The sequence below is a fragment of the Cervus elaphus genome, chromosome 9 (assembly GCF_910594005.1).
Source record: "Cervus elaphus chromosome 9, mCerEla1.1, whole genome shotgun sequence".
NCBI classification, from domain to species: Eukaryota; Metazoa; Chordata; class Mammalia; order Artiodactyla; family Cervidae; genus Cervus; species Cervus elaphus.
Window position 1 is genome coordinate 24,308,015 of NC_057823.1, and position 21,412 is coordinate 24,329,426.

Consider the following 21,412-nt stretch of genomic DNA (forward strand, 5'->3'; position numbering starts at 1 on the left):
TCTCTACCCCAGTAGCTGTTCTCTGCCAGTCCTCACTGAATCTCATTCTAAAACACAAGCAGCTTAGTATCTGGCAAAAGACTCATGGGTTCCTTATGAAGATTTCTGGGGTCCCATCTCTACATAGCAATCCCATCCCTGAACCTTGCCTCACAATTTACAACCACCTCAGCAAACCCAAACTTCTTTGTTTCATCTGCCGAGTGACTACTGCTCTCTGTTGGATTCTAATTCTATACACTGAAGTTTGCAAAGTGTCCCTAGGTAGAAAGCTAGAATAAATGTGCAGTCACCACATATATTTTTCTTTTCTCAGATATCACAACCCAGCATCTGTTGTCCAATGCCTGAAAGAGTTGATTCAAATATTTTTTTCCAGTTTAACAGCTGTTCATCTTGGGAGCACAAGTATGACAGTCATTATTCTGTTGCAACCAAAATCACAAACCCCGGGTTTTGCCTTTTTAAAAAAATTGTAGGTAACTTTTGTTGACCTTTTAATGACTGTTTAGCATAAATTTAACTTTCATATTCATCAATTGTTTAACAAATATTTTTTAGGCATTCATTAGCTTTCATGTGTTGTTTTGGTTCAAAAATGACACTTTTTCCTTTGGTGCATGGAAGACAGGGGTTAAACAAAAGGGCAGAAAAAGGAATGTAAAGCATCATCATAAGAGAAGTACAAGATGCTTTGAGAGCATAGAGTAAAGGCATCTAACTTATCTAGGAGAGTACTGGGAAGGTTTTCTAAAGGAAATGAATATTTAACTTGAAACCTGACAGAGATAAGCAGGAGCAAGCAGATGAAAAGATCTGAGACACTGAATGGCTAAAGTAATTTCAGAAAGTTTTCTGCAGAAAGAAGGGAAAAGGAAAGTAGAGACAGAAAATGGTTTCACTAATTAAAAGCTTTCTGAAACATGTTAAAAGAGTTTTGAACTTAAAGCAATGGAAAATCATTAAAGAGTTTATTCCAGGGGAAAGGCATGCAGTAGGTAATGCATTTTAGAAGAATCATTTTGTCTTCAGGGTAAATAGACTGGACTGAGGCAAGATAAGAAACTGAGAGTAATCCAGGAGAAATTTAGATATAGACATCTTAGTGAGGAGGTAGCAAAAGATTAATATTCAGCTTTGCCCAGGGACTTGATCCTGTCATTTCATCCCAAGGAAAGTAGCTGTTTTAGTCGCTAATTTGTGTCCAACTCTTTGCAACCCTCATGGACTATAACCCACCAGGCTTCTTTGTCCCTGGGATTCTCAAGGCAAGAATGCCGGAGTGGGTTGCCATTTCCTTCTCCAGGGATCTTCCTGACCCAGGGATCGAACCTGGGTCTCCTGCATTGCAGGCGGATTCTTTACTGACTGAGTTACGAGGGAAGCCAAGGAAAGTAACTACTGAGATTTTAATCCATGGCAGTTAAAGGATTTTCACATCTATGTACCAGAAAATGAGTTAACTTGTTTACAATACGCCTTGTTAGCTACAAATAGCCTGGTTAGCCATATACATATTTTTTCTCCTGGCATCTACCTGTCAAGAATCAAAACAGTAAATGTATTAGCAATTTAAAGAAGGGTTATTCTGTAGCATTTCAAGCACAATACTGTTGTTGATGCTCTTCAAAAAGGAGGGGCTTCCCCGGTGGCTCTTCCTCAGTAAAACTGAGGGATTTATTATGGTGGAGAAACATATATTACACTTTAGAAGAATTTCTACCCAAAAGAAAAAAATATAATAAGCCCTTCTCTTTCCAAACAATCTAGTTGTAAAACCATTAGATGGGGCAGAAGAAGGTACATGTGCATGCTAGCTGGAGGTGGGGGGACATGGTGGCTCAGTATGGAGCAGGCTGAATGAGCTTGAGCAGGCTGACAAGGGTACGCACATGGACAGACAGCTTGGCCCAGGGTTTCCGAAGTCCAAGGGTGTCAATTCAAGCAGGCTTAAAGGGCATCTGTGAGTAGGGATGGCCAAGCTCAGGAGAAGGACAATGTCTGTCCTAGGGGAAGGCATAATGTGGGGATGCAGAGCCTGACAACACTGAGGAGGGAATCCACATGGGGCGGGGAGAAGCCTGCTGGGACAATTCAGATGCCAGGTTAGAGACGGCAACCCTACAAGAGGCCTCGTGGTAAAGAGTATTTGTGGCTGAGAAAGGTAAGCAAGGTGTTCATGGGTGGAAAGCAGGAGGCAGCCTAGCATGCAAAGTCAGAGCCCTAGCGGAATGGGAAAACATCCTCCATCCATGAGGAGTTATAGCCCAAGAAGGATGAAGAGGGTTTGTACACAGGGGTGGAGGGCGGGGGGTGGGTAGAGCTGGTCCAGTGTGGAGTGTTAAGAGTTCTGGTGCACTGATAGGAGATTCATTACATATAAGGTTTTTGATCAAATAAGTAAATCTATTGAGAACACAGTTTAAAAAAAAAAAAAAAAGAATATAGTAAATTCCTTGCCTCTTACTCCCTTCATTTTATTTACCAGGCAAACGCTCAACCTTGATTAAATCCAATTTTCCAACTCACTCAGTGTCTGCCACTGAGCAGCTAAAGAAAACTGAAAAAACACAAACACAATGATTGCTCTCCCTATAAATTTTCACCCGCAAACCTCAAGTGACCCCTTGACACCGTCACGTAACCCTTTAACACTTCCCTAATCAAGTTACTCTGAAATAAAAACTACTTTTTCATTTTACTAGCCTCAATCATTCCCTTCTCCCACTCTCAGCTAATGATTTCACTTCCTTTTTCCACTGAGGCTACAGAAACAATCAGAAGGGAACTGATTCATCCTCTCACCGCTAAATTTACCATATACCTCTGCCTGCAGTCCTTTTACAATGCATAAACAATGTGCACTCTTGTTAGCTCCTTCAGTTGAGCAATGGATCTTATCTCTTCTTGCCTACTCAAGGATTTTGCTCTATAATTGTCCCCTCCCTTAGATCAATTTCCCCCTCTATCCAGTGTCATTCCTATCAATTTATAAATGTTCTAGTATCTCCCACTTTTAGGAACACAATACATGGCCGCAAAATGGGATAAAGAAACTGCTAAGGAAATAAGCATCCAGAAAATTTATAGTATTAGCCAGAAGCAAAACAAACTTGATGAGATGCAGATAAACAGAGAAATGAGCTCCTGAGGGTCCAGGTCAACTGAAGAGATGCAAATTAGGTAGAAGAAGAATGGATGTACTCACGTAGCTGCAAGTTTGAAAGAAGTAGAGGAGAAAGGTGTGAAGTTAGGCAAATAAAGCAACATGGAAATCAAAGTACCTAAAAAGATAGAAACAACTGAACACAGGTAAGAAAAATTACTGAGAAAAACCAGAAAAACCCAGACATTTGTTTAAGATAAACAATATTAGGTGCAGGGTCAAATTAAAACAGGGAAATAGAAAGACAAGAGAAGTTGAAGATACAAGAGGGTGAGAGAAACCGAAATGTTGAGAAGAACATAGCATATTGGGAAAACTGAGGGGATGTGGGCAGTTCAGGTGAGGGGAATAGCTCCACCCACAGTAGGAGGTGTGAGTGACTCAGGAGAGAAGAGTTGATGAACAAGTGTGGGTGGGAGCTCAGAACTGGAAAATGAGAGCAGCCAAAAAGCGGGTAATAAGTGAAGGGAACTAAACCACCAGAGCCAGAAGAACCACAGAGAGGATAGCTGAGAAAAACAGCTCTAGAAAGATGAAAGCAATTGGAAAGGGGGTGGGTGACAGATGAGACTGGCAGAGATACTAGAGCATCAATCAACATGGAAACATCCAGAAAATACACACATATGTAAAAAAAAAAAAGGAACAAAAGCCAAAAAAACTCTTCTTGATCCTGCATACCTTTTCAGTTATTGCCCCATCTCTTTCCACTTATAGTAAAACTCATGAAACAATTCTACATGTTTTACTTCCATACCTCCTGTTTTCTCAGATTACTAAAACTGGTTTTGTCAAGATCACCAATGACCTTCACATAGTCAAATCTGCTTCTTGATTGAGCTGTCGATGTATCTGACACAGCTGATGACTCCTCTTTCTTGTGACACTATTCTTTTGTCTTCTAAGATACCATTCTCTATTTTCCTTACTTTACTAGTTGTTTTTTCAGCATCTTTCGCTGGCTCCTCCTCTTTCTTATTTCTAAATGCTAATATGCTCTAGGCTCAGGTCTTCTCTATATTCACTTCCTAGGAGATCCCATCAGGCTTTAAGACTAACGATATACATGTGTAAGTGTACGCATCAACGATTCCTAATTTTAACTCAAACCTCTCCCCAGACATACTTTTATTTACCTACTGGACATCTCCTTTCAATATCTAACAAACATCCCCAATTTACATGTGTTTTTCTTTTTCTCTTTTTTAACTACACCACTCGGTTTGCAGGATCTTAGTTCCCTGAGCAGGGACTGAACCCAGGAGTGGCGGGGGTGGGGGGAGCGGGGTGGTGGGCCCTAGCAATGAAAGCACCGAGTCCTAACCACTGGACTGCCTGGGAATTCCCATCCCAATTTATACATTTAAACCAGAGGCCCTCAAACCTCCTTTTCTAGACTTTCCTCATTACTACTATTTTATCCATTTGCTAAAGTCAAAAAACTTGAAGTTCTGCTTGATGCTTCTATTTTTCTCATACACCACTATCCGAGTCAGTAGTTAATTGGCTGGTTCTACCTTTAAAACATCCCAAATCCAAGCATTTGTCATATTTTCTACCACTACCGCTTAATTAAGCCACCAATATTCCTCACCTGGATTACCACAAAATGCCCTTTATTGGTCTTCACCCTTCTACCCTTGCCATTTACAGAGAGCACTCTCAGCAGCTACACTGATCACTTTAAATAAAGATCATGCCCTTTTCCTGCTTAAATCTTCCAATGGATTCCTATTTAAATTAGAACCCCAAATCCTACAGATCTAGACACTTCAACTATTCTAACTTAATTTTCTACTAGCCTTCCCCTGATTATTTTGCTCCTCCCCTTGTGATTTCTTGAACACACCAAATATGATCCTACCTCAAGGACTCTGCACTTAGTATTAACACTGACTGGAATGTTCTTTCCTCAGACTTTAAAAGACCCACTCCCTGTTAAATGAATGAATAAATATTTAGAGATAATTTGTTGCTATTAGAAAAGAGATTCTTCTTTTCTATAAAAAAGAATTTCAATAATGAAGCAGGAGGGACCTCCCTGGTGGTCCAGTGGTTAAGACTTCACATGTCCACTGCAGGAGGAATGCGTTCAATCCCTGGTTGGGGAACTAAGATCCCACACGGCACAGCCAGAAAAAGAAAAGAATGAGGCAGGAAAACAAGTTTGCAGACTATCAGAAGAGCTCAAAGGGAAAAGGGTGGTGGCTTGGACCAGGAAATCAGTAGAGATGAAATGAAGGGACATATTCTGGACATATTGTAGAAGAGTAGGTAAGAATTGCTTATGAATTAGAAACAACATGAGATGAAGGAATCACTAAAAGAATGGCAAACAGGTTTCTGCATGAGCAAATGTGCAGATGATGTCTATAGTTTAGGAAAGAAGTTAGGACTAAATATAATAATTGGGAATTCATCAGCATGTAACTGTACAGGGAACCACTGACCCAAACTGCCTGTCAAGCCCAGGCCCTATAGTAACCACCTGCTTGGGTTATCTTACAACAGGAGTTCTTGGTAAAGAATGTGGAACTAACAAGCTACCACCAACCGGAAGAATTTGGGAAACATCAAAAGGAGAGACGAGACATTAATCCATATGTCCTACCAAACTCCCAAAATCCTTCTCACTGGAATCTATCCTGGATGAACAATGAGAACAGCACCAGGAAGGACCCTGAGTCAGAATGATTGGCCAGAGACAATCTGGAAGGTAACCCTATTACCATAAAACCTGAGACCACAAGTCACATGACAGAGCAGTTCTCCCGAGTTCCCTTACTCTGCTGCTCTTTGCCCGAGTACCCTTTCCCCATGAAGTCTCTTGCTTTTTCAGCACATGTCTCCTCAGACAATTCGCTTCTGAGTGTTAGACAAGAGCCCACTCTTGGACCCTGAAAGAGGTCCCTCTTCCTGCAACATAACCAATACTTAAAGCTGTGAGAGTGAATAATATCATCCAAGAAGAGTCAGGCAAAAGTAGACTCATTAAAGGAGACTAAAGTATGGCCCATCAAAAAAGAGGTATGAGATTATGGTGTCATGAAAGCCAAGAGAGCAATGTTTTAAAAAAAGAGGAAAACCAATTATTAATACATCAAATCTGCAGAGAAAGTATTGAGAACTAGAAAATAACCATTCTGAGACTCTCCTGGTGGTCCAGTGGCTAAGACTGTGTGCTCCCAACACAGGGGACCCCGGCCAGGAAACTAGAACCCAGATGCCACAAGATATAAAAACGAAGATTCTACATGTCACAACTAAAAAAAGAGAAGATCCCACATGCCACAAGATCAAAGACCCCAAGTGCCACCATGAAGACTTGCCACAGCTAAACAAATTTTTTTTTTTAAAGTTATCTGGCAATATGGAGATTACTGGTGACCTTAAAAGAGCAGTTTTAGTGAGGGGAAAAAAGAAAATCTAAACAGAGTAGGTTGGGGAGAAAAGGGGAAGCAATAAAGTGAAAACAATGAGTACACATAACTCTTAAGAACTTTGGTATAAACAGAACAAAGAGTAGTAACCAGAGGCTGAACTGGAGTAAAGGGAGAGTTGGTCTGTTTGTAGACTGGAGCAACCAGACCAAGTTTATCTGCCGACTTAAATGATACCCTAAAGAGGGAGAAACTGAATGCAGGAGGCAAAGACAACTGAAAGGCAAAATGCCTGACTAGACAAAAGCGACTGATATTGGATCTAGGTTCCAAGAGGTCTTGATTGACCTTAAAACAAATGATAAACAATTTAACCTTATTACAAAGGTGAAAACAGTACGGATATATATGCAGGGTAGTTTGGTAGATTTAATGATTGAAAATGAGGACTTCTAAAAAAAAAATAAAAAAAAAAAAAAAAGAAAATGAGGACTTCTGCTGCTGCTGCTGCTAAGTCACTTCAGTCATGTCTGACTCTGTGTGACCCCATAGACGGCAGCCCACCAAGGCTCCCCCATCCCTGGGATTCTCCAGGCAAGAACACTGGAGTGGGTTGCCATTTCCTTCTCCAATGCAAGAAAGTGAAGAGTGAAAGTAAAGTCACTTAGTCGTTTCCGACTCTTAGCGACCCCATGGACTGCAGCCTACCAGGCTCCTCCATCCATGGGATTTTCCAGGCAAGAGTACTGGAGTGGTGTCAGGAAGCATTTAACAAGAGGCTCCCTGAGTGCTGTTTTGGATCTGTCAGGAACCCTCTGGCCCTTATTAATTCCTGAATATTCAGGAAATAAGAGGAGAGGCACACCTTTCCCGGGGCTGAGGAATCCAGGCATTTCTCATTAGGGTGATAAGTACCCTCTTCCTTTTTATGAGCCATATGGTAAAAGGTGATTGTTTGCAACTCTCTCTTTGATAGGGATCGTCTTATGTTTTGTAAGTCTGGAATTTTAATCTTTATCTTTGCTGAGAATAACCACCTTGTAAAACAGTATATATTCACACACCATGTTGATTAAAATACCTTTGTTCCATCAGAGCTTGGGTCCCCGTGTCTTTCTCTCTCTCTCTATTTCTGGCTAATTCCTTGGAGCGCGGAGGCCTGCTGAGCTCACTTTCTTGCCTGGGCTTCTAAGACCCTCTCGAGAAGGCACACTGTGCCTTCACCCACTCGAGAGGGCGCCCGGTGCCCACATGCAGCAGCGCGAGCCCTAAGAACAGGACTCTATTGGCTTTCCGCGTAAACCAGGGGATGTCAGCCTCTTTCTCTCTCTTACTTTCTTATCGTCGACTCCGGACCACCAGGTTCCGGTCCATTAAAGGACCAACAAACACAGTGGGGTGCCATTGCCTTCTCCTCTTTTCATCTGATTCCTTCTATTTTCTCAAGAAACACAAGGCAAGATCATCCATCAATTGAAAAGAGTGCATTTATTTAAGAGAAGGTATGAAATAATCATTGTAGAAAAGGCTCAGTAAATGTAGTAAAAGATTTACTATTTCTAAAGAAAAATTAATTCCTTTGTTGAGAACAATTAAATCACACTAAGGATAATTAGTAACACTAGGAATACACAAAAGAAGTATACAGAAAAGATCTTAATGACCTGGACAACCACGATGGTGTGATCATTCACCCAGAGCCAGACATCCTGTAGTGCAAAGTCAAGTGGGCCATAGGAAGCATCACTACAAATAAAGCTAGAGGAGGTGATGGAATTCCAGCTGAGCTATTTCAGATTCTAAAAGATGATGCTGTGAAAGTGCTGCATTCAGTATGCCAGCAAATTTGGAAAACTCAGCAGTGGCCACAGGACTGACAAAGGTCAGTTTTCATACCGGTCCCAAAGAAAGGCAATGCCAAAGAATGTTCAACATGCGGCACAACTGCACTCACTTCACACGCTAGCAAAGTAATGCTCAAAATTCTCCAAGATAGGCTTCCAACAGTATATGAACCGAGAACTTCTAGATGTTCAAGCTGGATTTAGAAAAGGCAGAGGAACCAGAGACAAATTGCCAACATCAGCTGGATCATAGAAAAAGCAAGAGAATTCCAGAAAAACATCTACTTCTGCTTCAATGACTACGCTAAAGCCTTTGTGTGGATCACAACAAACTGTGGAAAATTCCTTAAAGAAATGGGAATACCAGACCACCTTACCTGAGAAACATGTATGCAGGTCAAGAAACAACAGTTAGAACCAGACATGGAACAATGAACTGGTTCAAAATTGGGAAAAGAGTAAGTCAACGTTGTACATTGTCACCCTGCTTATTTAACTTATATACAGACTATATCATGTGAAATGCCAGGCTGGATGAACACAAGTTGGAATCAAGACTGCCAGGAGAAATATCAATAACCTCAGATATGCTGATGACACCACCCTTATGGCAGAAAGCGAAGAGGAACTAAAGAACCTCTTGATGAAAGTGAAAGAGGAGAATGAAAAAGCTGGTTTAAAACTCAACATTCAAAAAACTAAGATCATGGCATCTGGCCCCATCACTTCATGGCAAATAGATGGGGAAACAATGGAAACAGTGACAGACTTCATTTTCCTGGGTTCCAAAATCACTGCAGATGGTGACTGCAGCCATGAAATTAAAAGACGCTTGCTCCTTGGAAGAAAAGCTATGACAAACACAGCACACTAAAAAGCAGAGACATTACTTTGCCAACAAAGATGTGTGTAGTCAAAGTTATGGTTTGTCCAGTAATCATGTACGGATGTGAGAGCTGGACCATAAAGAAAGCTGAGCAAAGAATTTATGCTTTTGAACTGTGTTGTTGGAGAAGACTCTTGAGAGTCCCTTGGACTGCAAGGAGATCAATCTAGTCAATCCTAAAAGAAATCAGTCCTGAATATTCATTGGAAGGACTGATGTTGAAGCTCCAATACTCTGGCCACCTGATGTGAAGAACTGACTCATTGGAAAAGACCCTGATGCTGGCAAAGACTGAAGGCAGGAGAAGGGGACGACATAGGAGAAGATGGTTGGATGGCATCACCAACTCAATAGACATGAGTTTGAGCAAGCTCTGGGAGATGGTGAAGGACACGGAAGCCTGGCATGCTGCAGTTCATGGGGTCACAAAGAGTCGGATACGAATGAGCAACTGACCACCACCACTAGGAAACTGAGCTGAGTGCCTTGTGGATAATAATTTCTCTTAAAGATAAGGATCAGTACAAAATAAAGTCAGACAATCTGGGATATACTGGGTTGTACCTAAGACAAATTCTTAACTTCTTACTTATGATCTTAATGATACTGTTAGCTATATTATTTTTTTACATTGCCTGTTTTACAAGATTGTCATTTCTTGCGTTACCAATGTGTAACTGAGTCTCCAACAAAAATATATAGTTCTATATGAGGTCAATGATTAGAACAGTGGAACTCTTACATGAATGAGAAGAAGCTACAAGAGGGAATCTTTTCCTAGACCATAAGAGCCTAGTAATTAATACAGGTGGTATAGAGATTTATGGATACTGTTAATAAGGCCTAGTCCAATAATAGCTCATTGAGCAGCCTAGCAACAAAATTTCACCAGACCCAGGAATGAGCATTCGGAGCACCATGGGATGAAACGGTTATGAAAGTGCCCTTTTTATGACCATAAAATTTATGACCATAAAGGGGCCCTGACAACTGGAGACTGGCACTCGCCACCTACCGCTGTAGGTTGCTGGCAAGGATTAAATCATGAGCTGCTGTAGCTGCTGACCTTTAACACCCCCTAAAAGACGTTCAGGGTGGAGATCAGTAATGAGGCACTCACTCTGTGCTCTGGGAAAAACTGACAAAACAGGTCTTCAGATAGATATTTTCAAGAGATTTTACGAGCCCAAATTCTTGTATCTTCTCTTACCTAGAGAGGTACTAACATCATTAATGGCAGCATTTGCTTTGGCTATTAAGGAGAAAACTACAATTAAAAGTCAAAATGGAGTAACTATGCTTCAGACATCCAAGGCACTACGAAGTGACACTTAGTACTGGGTGTGATTTCAGACAAGTCCTTATACTGTTGAGAACTTAAGTTTTCTGAGTGGTGTCAGTCTTGAGATGCCACCAGCCATTCACCAGCCATGCTAACAGCTGGCAACTACAACCTTACTTTTTAAAGTCTCCTCTTGTAACTATTACATTTCTAGATATCAAAATTGCTTTACAAAATAACAAAAAGAGACATGTATGATGATCAACAGCTTATATTATTTATGTGTTAATATCACATCAAAGGTTAAAACCTAGTTAGATTAAACTAGACAACTGGCTACCTGGCTACAAGTCTCCCCAGAGCACTAGGTCCAAATTGGGTTTCAGGCTTATTTTCCTGAGAGGAAATGAGATCTATTTTGCCTATTAATGTCAGGTTGTCCAACCAACTGAGTCTTTAACACCTACATCAAATCACACTGGGCTAACAGAAGCAGACATCAAAAATATGTAAGGTCACGCCAAATGGCTCCATCCCTTCTCATAGAGTAACCCCAGTACTGACTCCATCTGGACCAGGATCAAAATTGCTACCATATATAACCTGGTTCTTACTCCTGCTTGGGTCCCTGGTTATAATAGTTCATTTATTGGTTTTTGGCCCCTGCCTTTTTAATCTACTTGTTAAGTTTGTCTCTTCCAGATTACAGCAGTTTCATATCAAGATAACGGCGATGCAGAGATGCCAGCCACTCCTCAGAACAGATCCCGCTGGTGTAACAAGAGAGATCATCCTGGGCCCCTTAATGAGACAGGTTGAGAGCTCTGTGACCCCAACTAGGTAGGCTTACAAGTCCCATGCCAGCCCAAAAGACAGACCTTCATGCTTTATCCTCCCAATAAAGATTTCTTGGGGTTCACGTCTCTCAGGGGGATTTGAGACAGGAGATAGATGGGCCCCAGGCTGAGCAGCTGGAGTTTATCCCATGTGGACAGATACTCCAAGATGAAAATAATAGCAGAAGTGAGGAGGACCTGAGCCCTGCCCAGATAGAGACCACGTATTTCTCATTCTTGAGGTCAAGGAGATGTTCCCAACAACATGTGCACAGAAAGGCTCCTAAGGGGCCAAAAAGAAGGGGGAACCACCCCATGGTAGATGATGTCAACCTACCCATAGGCCTCTTCACTAGAATCCACCTTGGTTGAGAAATGTACACTCACACAGGGGAGGACCTTGAGTTAAATCAAATACAGTCTCAGAACCAGGCAAAGTAATATGATTGGCCAGAGGAAACCTGGAAGAAACGCCCCATATAAGTGATTCAAACTACCTCCAGGGCATGATTCTCTCTGAGTCTGCTCATGTCAGTCTATTCATACATACCCTTTTTCTTTCAAATAAACACTTTACATGTTTCACTACTTTCTGTCTCTGTGGAAATTCATTTCTACAAAACCAATGGGCCAGGGCCTTGTCACTGCCCACTGGCCCTGATGGTCTAGAGTCTAGGATTCAGTGCTCTATCGCAGCCTGACTTCAGTCTCTGGACACGGAGCCAATATCCTGCTTCAAGCCACTGCAGGCTAAGACTGCCCGAGATCATTTTCATAAGCAGAGTTATCTTTAGCCATATAAAAGTGGAAACAATTTAAAAGACTATCAACAGTGGGTCAGTTAAATAAGCTAGAGAATATAAACTCAACGGAATACTATTAAGTATTACAAATAACGAAACAAAAGTATATATATTTTAATGTATCTACAGGTGGCGCAGTGGTAAAGAATCCATCTGCCAATGCAGGAGACACTGGTTTGTTTCCTGGGTTGGGAAGATCCCTGAGAGAAGGCAACCCACTCCAGTATTCTTGTCTGGGAAATCCCATGGACAGAGGAGCCTGGAGGGCTACAGTTCATGGGGCCAGAAGAGTTGGACATGACTTAGCAACTAAAAAAACAGCAACAAAAATATCACAAAATAAATACTTGATTTGTACCATGGTAAAATAAAATTCTATTGATGTATTAAAATATTTATGTGAGTGTATTTATATACACACAGAGGGTTTTTTTTTTTTTTTTATAAAGACACAAAAAAGCCTGGAAGAAATACACAACAAACTCTTGGGGTAATGAGAGGCACAGGACCTCACTACACATACACGAAAGAAAAACCTACTTAGGGAAGAGACATAAGCTAGGAGTTTGGGATTAGCAGTTACACAGTACTATATATAAGATAAGCAAGAGCGATTTAACACAGGCAACAATATTCTATATCTTGTAATAACCTATAATGGAAAATAATCTTAAAAAATATATGCATATCACTGAATCACTTTTCTGTATACCTAAAACTAACACAATATTGTGAATCAACAATAAAAAGGAAAAACTATAAGCCAAAATGTATATAGAAAAGTCTAAGTCCTAAACACACACTAATAGTTAAAATACCATAATTCAAAGATTCATACACAGACTTTCAGCATGGTACATTTTAATGAAAAACTAAAAGCAAGACTAAATATAAGAAAATGATGCAATCATTAAAAATGTTCATAAAAGGTTACATATTTTAATAGAAAATATTTCAAAGTACAAAAATTAAAAAAGCACCCATGTACATAAACATAAGAGAATATTACTCAGCCGTTAAAAAGAATGCATTTGAATCAGTTCTAATGAGATGGATGAAACTGGAGTCTATTAGAGTGAAGTAAGTCAGAAAGAAAAACACCAATATAGTATACTAATGCATATGTATGGAATTTAGAAAGATGGTAACAATGACCTTATACTCGAGACAGCAAAAGAGACACAGATGTAAAGAACACTCTTTTGGACTCTGTGGGAGAAGGTGAGGGTGGGATGATTTGAGAGAGTAGTGTTGAAATGTGTATATTATCATATGTAAAGCAGATCGCCAGTCCAGGTTCAATTCATGAGACAGGGTCCTCAGGGCTGGTTCACTGGGATGACTCTGGGGGATGGGATGGGGAGGGAGGTGGGAGGGATGTTCTGGATGGGGAACACATGTGCAGCTGTGGCTGACTCATGTTTTTGTATGGCAAAAACCACTATAATATTGTAAAGTAATTAGCCTCCAATTAAAATAAATAAATAAATAAATAAAAAGCACCCATGTACCAAACACCCAGACTAAGAATTTAATACAGTTTTTAATAACACAGGACTTTATAATAATGTTAGATGGGAAAAAAGCTCAGAATACAAAATTAGGAGTATGACTTCAGCTACTTAAGACAGTACACAAAGGAGAAGAAACACATGAAAATGTCAACAATGGCTATCACTCACTGACTGTACGTGAGTGACTTTCATATCTCATATTTTTCCACTGCCAAGTTTTCTACAACAAGCTATCACTTTTTTTTTTATCACTTTTATCATTATGAAAATTTTATTAGAAAAATGTTTCTGGAGTAGGAAATGGCAACGCACTCCAGTATTTTTGCCTGGAAAATCCCATGGACAGAGGAGCCTGGTAAGCTGCAGTCCATGGGGTTGCAAAGAGTTGGATGTAGCTGAACACACACATACAAAACAGAAACAGACTCACAGACACAGATAACAGACTTGTGGTTGTCAAGGAGAAGAGGGGAGGAGGAGGGATGGACTGGGAGTTTGGAGTTAGTAGATGCAAACTATTACATTTAGCATGGATACACAACAAGGTCCAACTCTATAGCACAGGGAGCTATATTCGATATCCTGTAATAAACCATGATGGAAAAGAATATGAAAAAGAATATATATAACTGAATCACTTTGCTATGCAGAAATTAACACAAGTTAACATAATCAAATCAACTATACTTCAGTAAAATTAAAAAACAAAAGAAAAAAAATGTTTCACTGGCATCATTACCTTGGGATCATGAACAAATGTATTTCCTTTGGTTCCAGGAGGAAAATCTCCAGTACAAATATATTTTAGACATTCAATGATGGTCTAAAGAAATAGAAAATTATATTATTTACTTATTAGAAAACTGCAGAATTTAACCATAAAATGTTAATTCATTATAAATGTTTATAAAAGATAAAAGACTATAAGATATGATTAGGTAAATTTTGATATTATAAAACCTGACCTATAAATATAGAAAAGCTACATAATTAAGAAGGTATACTGAAATAAAAAATAATTATTATTTTGGGAGGAAAATTTTCTATTTCTAATTAAAATTAAACTAAGTTTTTAATAACAATGGCTTAAACAGCTCACCATAGCTGATTACACTATATTGTAGAAGTGAAATTTACTGAGAGTGAAACTTAAATGTTCTCTCTCACACACACACACACACACACACACACACACACACACACACACATAAATATGTGAGGCTGATACCCTGCAGGGCCCTGGGCACAAGGACTTTCTGTGTCCCCCATTTCTTTGATTATAGGAAGCAGTCTTCATTCACCCTCCACGACCTTCCCTGAATTCCAAAGGGTAGATTCAAGCAATAAGGTTATTTAGGGAAGGGAGGGGATGTAGGGAAGGGAGGGGATGAGACCAGAGAGAGACAGTCAAGAGCAGCCTTGGGGCAAGGTCCTGTTTCCTTATCAACAGATACACACAATATCTTTGAGCTACTTTGCAGATACCAAAACCTCCTCCAGGTGGGATGCTGCCCAGGGAATGCAGCCAGACCCCAGAGTAATTACACCTGAGGGTTGATGATGTTGATTCCTACTTACCTCACCTTCAGAATGGCCACAAGCTAATCATGCTCTGTTACTATAAAACTTGTCACTATATTCCCCAATTGGGGACACATGGTCTGGAGGGCATGAGTCCACTGTGTCCCCTTTCCGAGGCAAAGCAATAAAGCTACCTTTTTCTACTTCACCCAAAACTGTCTCCGAGATTTAATTTGGCAACGTTGTACAGAGAAGCTGAGCTTTCTGGTTCAAGGTGATAGATATGTTAACTAACTAGAATAGGAGAAACCTTTTGGGAAACACAAGTTTGTCAAATCACCATGATGTATACTTTAAAGAGCCTACAATGTATATGTATACAATGTATATGTATACTCCAATAAAGCTGAAATTTTTTTAAAAGCTGAAACAAAACAAATGGCTAGTATCAACCTTATTATGTGACAGGTACTGTACTAGCCACTTTTACATACATTAAGCATTTAATTCTCACATTAACCCTAGGCCATAGAAACTATTTTTAACATCCATTTTATAAATGAGAAAACTAAGGCAAAGAACATTTAGGTCACTTTTGCCCAGTCACACAACTAATAAATGGAGAAGCAAAAAAAAAAAAAAATTCTGTATTCAAGCAGCTAGGGCTCATAAACACTAAACATACTAATCTATCAGTAGAACACTTAATATAGTGCTTAGGCACATAAAAAAGCATTCAGTAAATAATATTTTTACATAAACAAATAGACAAGAGTCTGGCATTCAACTCTCAACACTAAACCTTGTCTTTCTCTCTGCTTTTCACTTCTTCTCCCTGTTATAATGGTTATCACCTTGCTTTTCTCAAACCACCCTTTCGGACCAGAGAGCCTCTTAGCTACACTTCTCTCATAATTGTGTACCATTCCAGGGCTCAACTCAAATTTCTAAGTATTTCCAGGGTTTTAAAGTCACAGTATATATGCCGTGCTCTAACCTTTTATTTGAACTAGGTAAGAGCATCCCAACAACAAAAGTTTCCCAATTTAACCAAGCCCCAATGGATGTTTCATTTTAAAACTGTTATTTATCTAGTCATTATGCTTAGTCGGGATAGTCAGTTTTCTTAAAGTCATACATCTATATTTATATTTTATAACTAAAAAAAAAAAAAAATCCCGAACGGAGACAACTACCAGGAAATGAATGCTATGCCATGAGAATAAACAGAATTAAGAAAACATCTATATATATATATAAAAAAAAAGTTCCTGTGGGGCTGTGAGTTCGGTAAGCTCACGCAGATAGCTCCCGGCCTCTCGGGATTCTCAAATAAACCTTGTCCACTGGGCAGCACTGGACGTGAGTCTGGGAGGCGCCTCAGGCGCCAGAGACCTGAAGGCCAAACCAAGCCACGCTCCTGGACACGGAAGTCAGCTGGAGACCCAGGTGTACCCTGGGGCCCCAGGAGCTGAGTCATACTGACTCCTCTCACCCTGGAGTTCCGAACTCTGCAGATATTCTCCAGATTTGTAACACGTGGCGACTCATGAACTGAAGGCGGCTCCTTAGAGGACTTACCGTTTTCCCCGCCCCATTGGGTCCAACCAAAATTGTAAGGGGACTGAAGAAAGTGATAATTTGTTTATCTTTATCCTCTATTCCAAAACTCCGCACGCCCTGAATGCTCATCTTTTCGATCCGGGACATGTTTGCAAACGTTTCTTTTCTCAACAGCTGGGGTCTAGATCCCGGGGCCCACCAAAGTTTAGCAGCTGGACCGGAGCACAGCAAGAACGGGTCGTAAGGACTGCAGCGTCCCGGAAGGCTCGGGCTGGGACCGTCCCTCCCACATGGGCTTCCTTCCCTGCTGCAGGACGAGAGCGGGGGTGGGGGCCAGCCCGGGGCTGCCCGCCAGCACACCCAGGCCCAGGGAGCCCGAGACCGAGGCACTCACAGACTCCCGCCTTGGCTGCGCCGCGGGTCAGGTGGGTCGCTGCGCCGGCGCGCGTTTACGCCGCAGGCGCGGGGCGCGCCGGGAAGTCGGAAGCTAGGTGCGCGCGCAGGTTTACAGCCTGAGACGGTCGCATGCCAGGTCTTCTGGAAAGCGGCTTGTGTCTCAAAGCTGCGGACTGAGGGAGGAGGGGCGGGAGGGAGGGGAGGAGGCGGGGCAGGGGTGAGGCAGCACTCAGTTAAGTTCAGTCGCTCAGTCGTGTCCTACTCTTTGCGACTCCATGGACTGTAGCAGGCCAGGCTTCCCTGTCCATCACCAATTCCCGGAGCTTGCTCAAACTCATGTCCATCGAGTAGGTGATGCCATCCAGCCAGCTCATCCTCTGTCCTCCCCCTCTCCTCCTGCACTCAATCTTTCCCAGCATCAGGGTCGTTTCTACTGAGTCAGTTCTTCGCCCTAGGTGGCCCAACTATTGGAGTTTCAGTTTCAGCGTCAGTCCTTCCAATGAATAGTCAGGACTGATTTCCTTTAGGATTGACTGGCTTAATCTCCTTACAGTCCAAGGGACTCTCAAGAGTCTTCTACAACACCACAGTTCAAAAGCATAAATTCTTTTGGCTCAGCTTTCTTTATAGTCCAGCTCTCACATCCATATATGACTACTGGGAAAACCATAACTTTGACTATACAAACCTTTGTTGGCAAAGTAATGTCTCTGCTTTTTAGTATGCTGTTTGTCATAGCTTTTCTTCCAAGGAGAAAGCTTCTTTTAATTTTATGGCTGCAGTCACCATCTGCAGTGATTTTGGAGCCCAGGAAAATGAAGTCTGTCACTGTTTCCATTGTTTCTCCATCTATTTGCCATCTATTTCTCCATCTATTAGTGATGGGGCCAGATGCCATGATCTTAGTTTTTTGAATGTTGAGTTTTAAGCCAACTTTTTCACTCTCCTCTCACTTTTATCAAGAGGCTCTTTAGTTCTTCTTTGCTTTCTGCCATAAGGGTGGTGTTATCTGCGTATCTGAGGTTATTGATGTTTCTCCCAGCAATCTTGATTCCAGCTTCTGCTTCATCCAGCCTGACATTTAGCATGCTGTACTCTGCATATAAGTTAAATAAGCAGAGTGACAATATACAGCCTTGATGTACCTCTTTCCAGATTTGGAACTGGTCTGTTCTTTCATGTCTGGTTCTAACTATTGCTTCTTGACCTGCACACAGATTTCTCAGGAGGCGGGTAAGGTAGTCTGGTATTCCCATCTCTTTAAGAATTTTCCACATTTTGTTGTGATCCACACAGTCAAAGGCTTTAGGGTAGTCAATAAAGCAGAAGTAGATGTTTTTCTGGAATTCTCTTGCTTTTTTGATGATCCTATAGATGTTGGCCTTTTGATCTCTGATTCCTCTGCCTTTTCTAAATCCAGCTTGAACATCTGGAAGTTCACAGTTCATGTACTGTTGAAGCCAGGCTTGGAGAATTTTTAGCATTACTTTGCTAGCTAGTGTGAGATGAGTGCAATTGTGTGGCAGTTTGAACATTCTTTGGCATTGCCTTTCTTTGGGATTGGAATGGAAACTGACCTTTCCCAGTCCTGTGGCCACTGCTGGGTTTCCCAAATTTGCTGGCATATTGAGTGTAGTGCTTTAACAGCATCATCTTTCAGAATTTGAAATAGCTCCACTGGCTTTGTTTGTCGTGATGCTTCCCAAGGCCTACTTGACTTTGCATTCCAGGATATCTGGCCCTAGGTGAGTGATCACACCATCGTGATTATCTGGGTCCTGAAGATCTTTTCTGTATAGTTCTTCTGTGTATTCTTGCCACCTCTTCTTAATATCTTCTGCTTCTGTTAGGTCCATACCATTTCTGTCCATTATTGTGCTCATCTTTGTATGAAACGTTCCCTGGGTATGTCTAATTTTCTTGAAGAGATCTCTAGTCTTTCCCATTCTATTGGTTGCCTCTCTTTATTTGCATTGATCACTGAGGAAGACTTTCTTATCTTTCCATGCTATTCTTTGTAACTCTGCATTCAAATGGGTATATCTTTCCTTTTCTCCTTTTCCTTTAGCTTCTCTTCTTTTCTCAACTATTTGTAAGGCCTCCTCAAACAACCATTTTGCCTTTTTGCATTTCTTTTTCTTGGGGGTGGACTTGATCACTGCCCCCTGTACAGTGTCACGAACCTCTGTCCATAGTTCTTCAGGCACTCTGTCTATCACATCTAATCCCTTGAATCTATTTGTCACTTCCATAAGCCTCTTGTCCTTATCCATGAGGGCAGACAGAATGAAAACCACAATCACTGAAAACTAATCAAACTGATCACATGGACTACAGCCTTGTGTAACTCAATGAAACTATGAGCCATGCCATGTAGGGCCACCCAAGACGGACGGGTCATGGTGGAGAGTTCTGACAAAATGTGGTCCACTGGAGAAGGGAATGGCAAACCACTTCAATATTTTTGCCTTGAGAACCCCATGAACAGTATGAAAAGGCAAAAAGGTAGGACACTGAAAGGTGAACTCCCCAGGTTCGTAAGTGCCCAATATGCTATTGAGAAGAGTGGAGCAATAATTCTAGAAAGAATGAAGAGAAGGAAACAAAGTGAAAACAACACCCAGTTGTAGATGTGACTGCTGATGGAAGTAAAGTCCGATGCTGTAAAGAACAATATTGCTCAGGAACCTGGAATGTTAGGTCCATGAATCAAGGAAAAGTGGAAGTGGTCAAACAGGAGATGGCCAGAGTAAACCCTGACATTTTAGGAATCAGTGAGCTAAAATGGACTGGAATGGGCGAATTTAATTCAGATGACCATTATATCTACTACTGTGGGCAAGAATACCTTAGAGGAAATGGAGTAACCCTCATAGTCAACAAAAGGGTCTGAAGTGCAGTACTTGGGTGCAGTCTCAAAAATGACAGAATGATCTCTGTCCATTTCCAAGGCAAACCATTCAATCTCACAGTAATCTAAGGCTGTGCCCCAACCAGTAATGCTGAAGAAGCTGTAGTTGAACAGTTCTATGAAGAACTACAAGACCTTCTAGAACTAACACCCCAAAAAAGATGTCCTTTTCATAATAGGGGAGTGGAATGCAAAAGTAGGAAGTTGAAAGATATCTGGAGTAACAGGCAAATTTACCCTTGGAATACAAAATGAAGCAGGGCAAAGGCTAACAGAGTTTTGCCAAGAGACTGCACTGGTCATAGCAAACACCCTCTTCCAACAACACAGGAGAAGACCCTACACATGGACATCAATAGATGGTCAATACTGAAATCAGACTGATTATATTTGCAGCCATGGAGAAGCTCTACACAGTCAGCAAAAACAAGACCGGGAGCTGACTGTGGCTCAGACCATGAACTCCTTATTGCCAAATTAAGACTTAAATTGAAGAAAGTAGGGAAAACCACTAAACCATTCCGGTATGACCTAAATCAGATCCCTTACGATTATACAGAGGCAGCACTGAGGGACACTAACACTAAGAGTTGCGAAGACTTGAGATGACCAGGGATTCCCAGAGTGTGATCGTGTGATCTCGGGACACCTGGAGTGGAGTGGGGGGCATGGTGTCCATTTCTCAGTGGCCATTAGTGTACTGTGTTTTCTAGTAATCACGTGATGTCAGAGACACCATCGAAATGATGGCTGATGGACTGTACGCATGTATATTCTTGTGACTTTTTTAAAACTCAAATTTAGCTCCAAACTGAGTAAATATTAATAATTATAACTCACATAAAAGCTCTTTTGGATCCTCAGTAGTTTCAACAAGTGCAGACAGGAATTTAATACGAAAAAATTGTATACTATTGTAGACCAAAAGCTGTTATAAGACTCTGTGTGTGCGTGTGTTTGCACTCAGCCGGTCAGTTGTGTCCCACTCTTTGTGACCCCATGAACTGTATCCTGCCAAGCTCCCGTTTCCATGGAATTTTCCAGGCAAGAACACTGGCGTGGGTTGCCATTTCCTTCTCCAGGGGATCTTCCAGACCCAGGGATCAAAACCTACGTCTCCTGCAACTCCTGCACTGGCAGGCAAATTCTTTACTCTTGAGCCACCTGGGAAGCCCATGTTATAAGACTATAAAATTACACAAATATGTGAAGGAAGTTCACTTTTATAAGCAAAACTAATTGATGTTGTTTGGGCGGGGGCTCTAAAGAGCTCCGGTGCCATAGTCCTTTATGTCTCAGTGCAAAGAAGA

General features: G+C 41.2%; 1 protein-coding gene across 3 annotated transcripts in view; it reads right to left on the bottom strand.

The window, feature by feature from the left end:
- Positions 1–21,412, bottom strand: part of RAD50 (RAD50 double strand break repair protein) — a 248,484-nt gene that overhangs the window by 94,436 nt on the left and 132,636 nt on the right. The window contains exons 1-2 of one of the 3 annotated variants that reach the window (XM_043912144.1): positions 16,814–17,317; positions 14,451–14,534 (exon numbers count right to left, since the gene is read on the bottom strand). In XM_043912144.1, coding sequence (XP_043768079.1) covers positions 14,451–14,534; positions 16,814–16,942 — 213 coding nt within the window. In that variant the 5' untranslated portion in view covers positions 16,943–17,317. Of the gene's footprint in view, positions 1–14,450; positions 14,535–16,813; positions 17,318–21,412 lie in introns of those variants that run through there. The other 2 variants (XM_043912143.1, XM_043912145.1) reach the window with 2 other exon arrangements.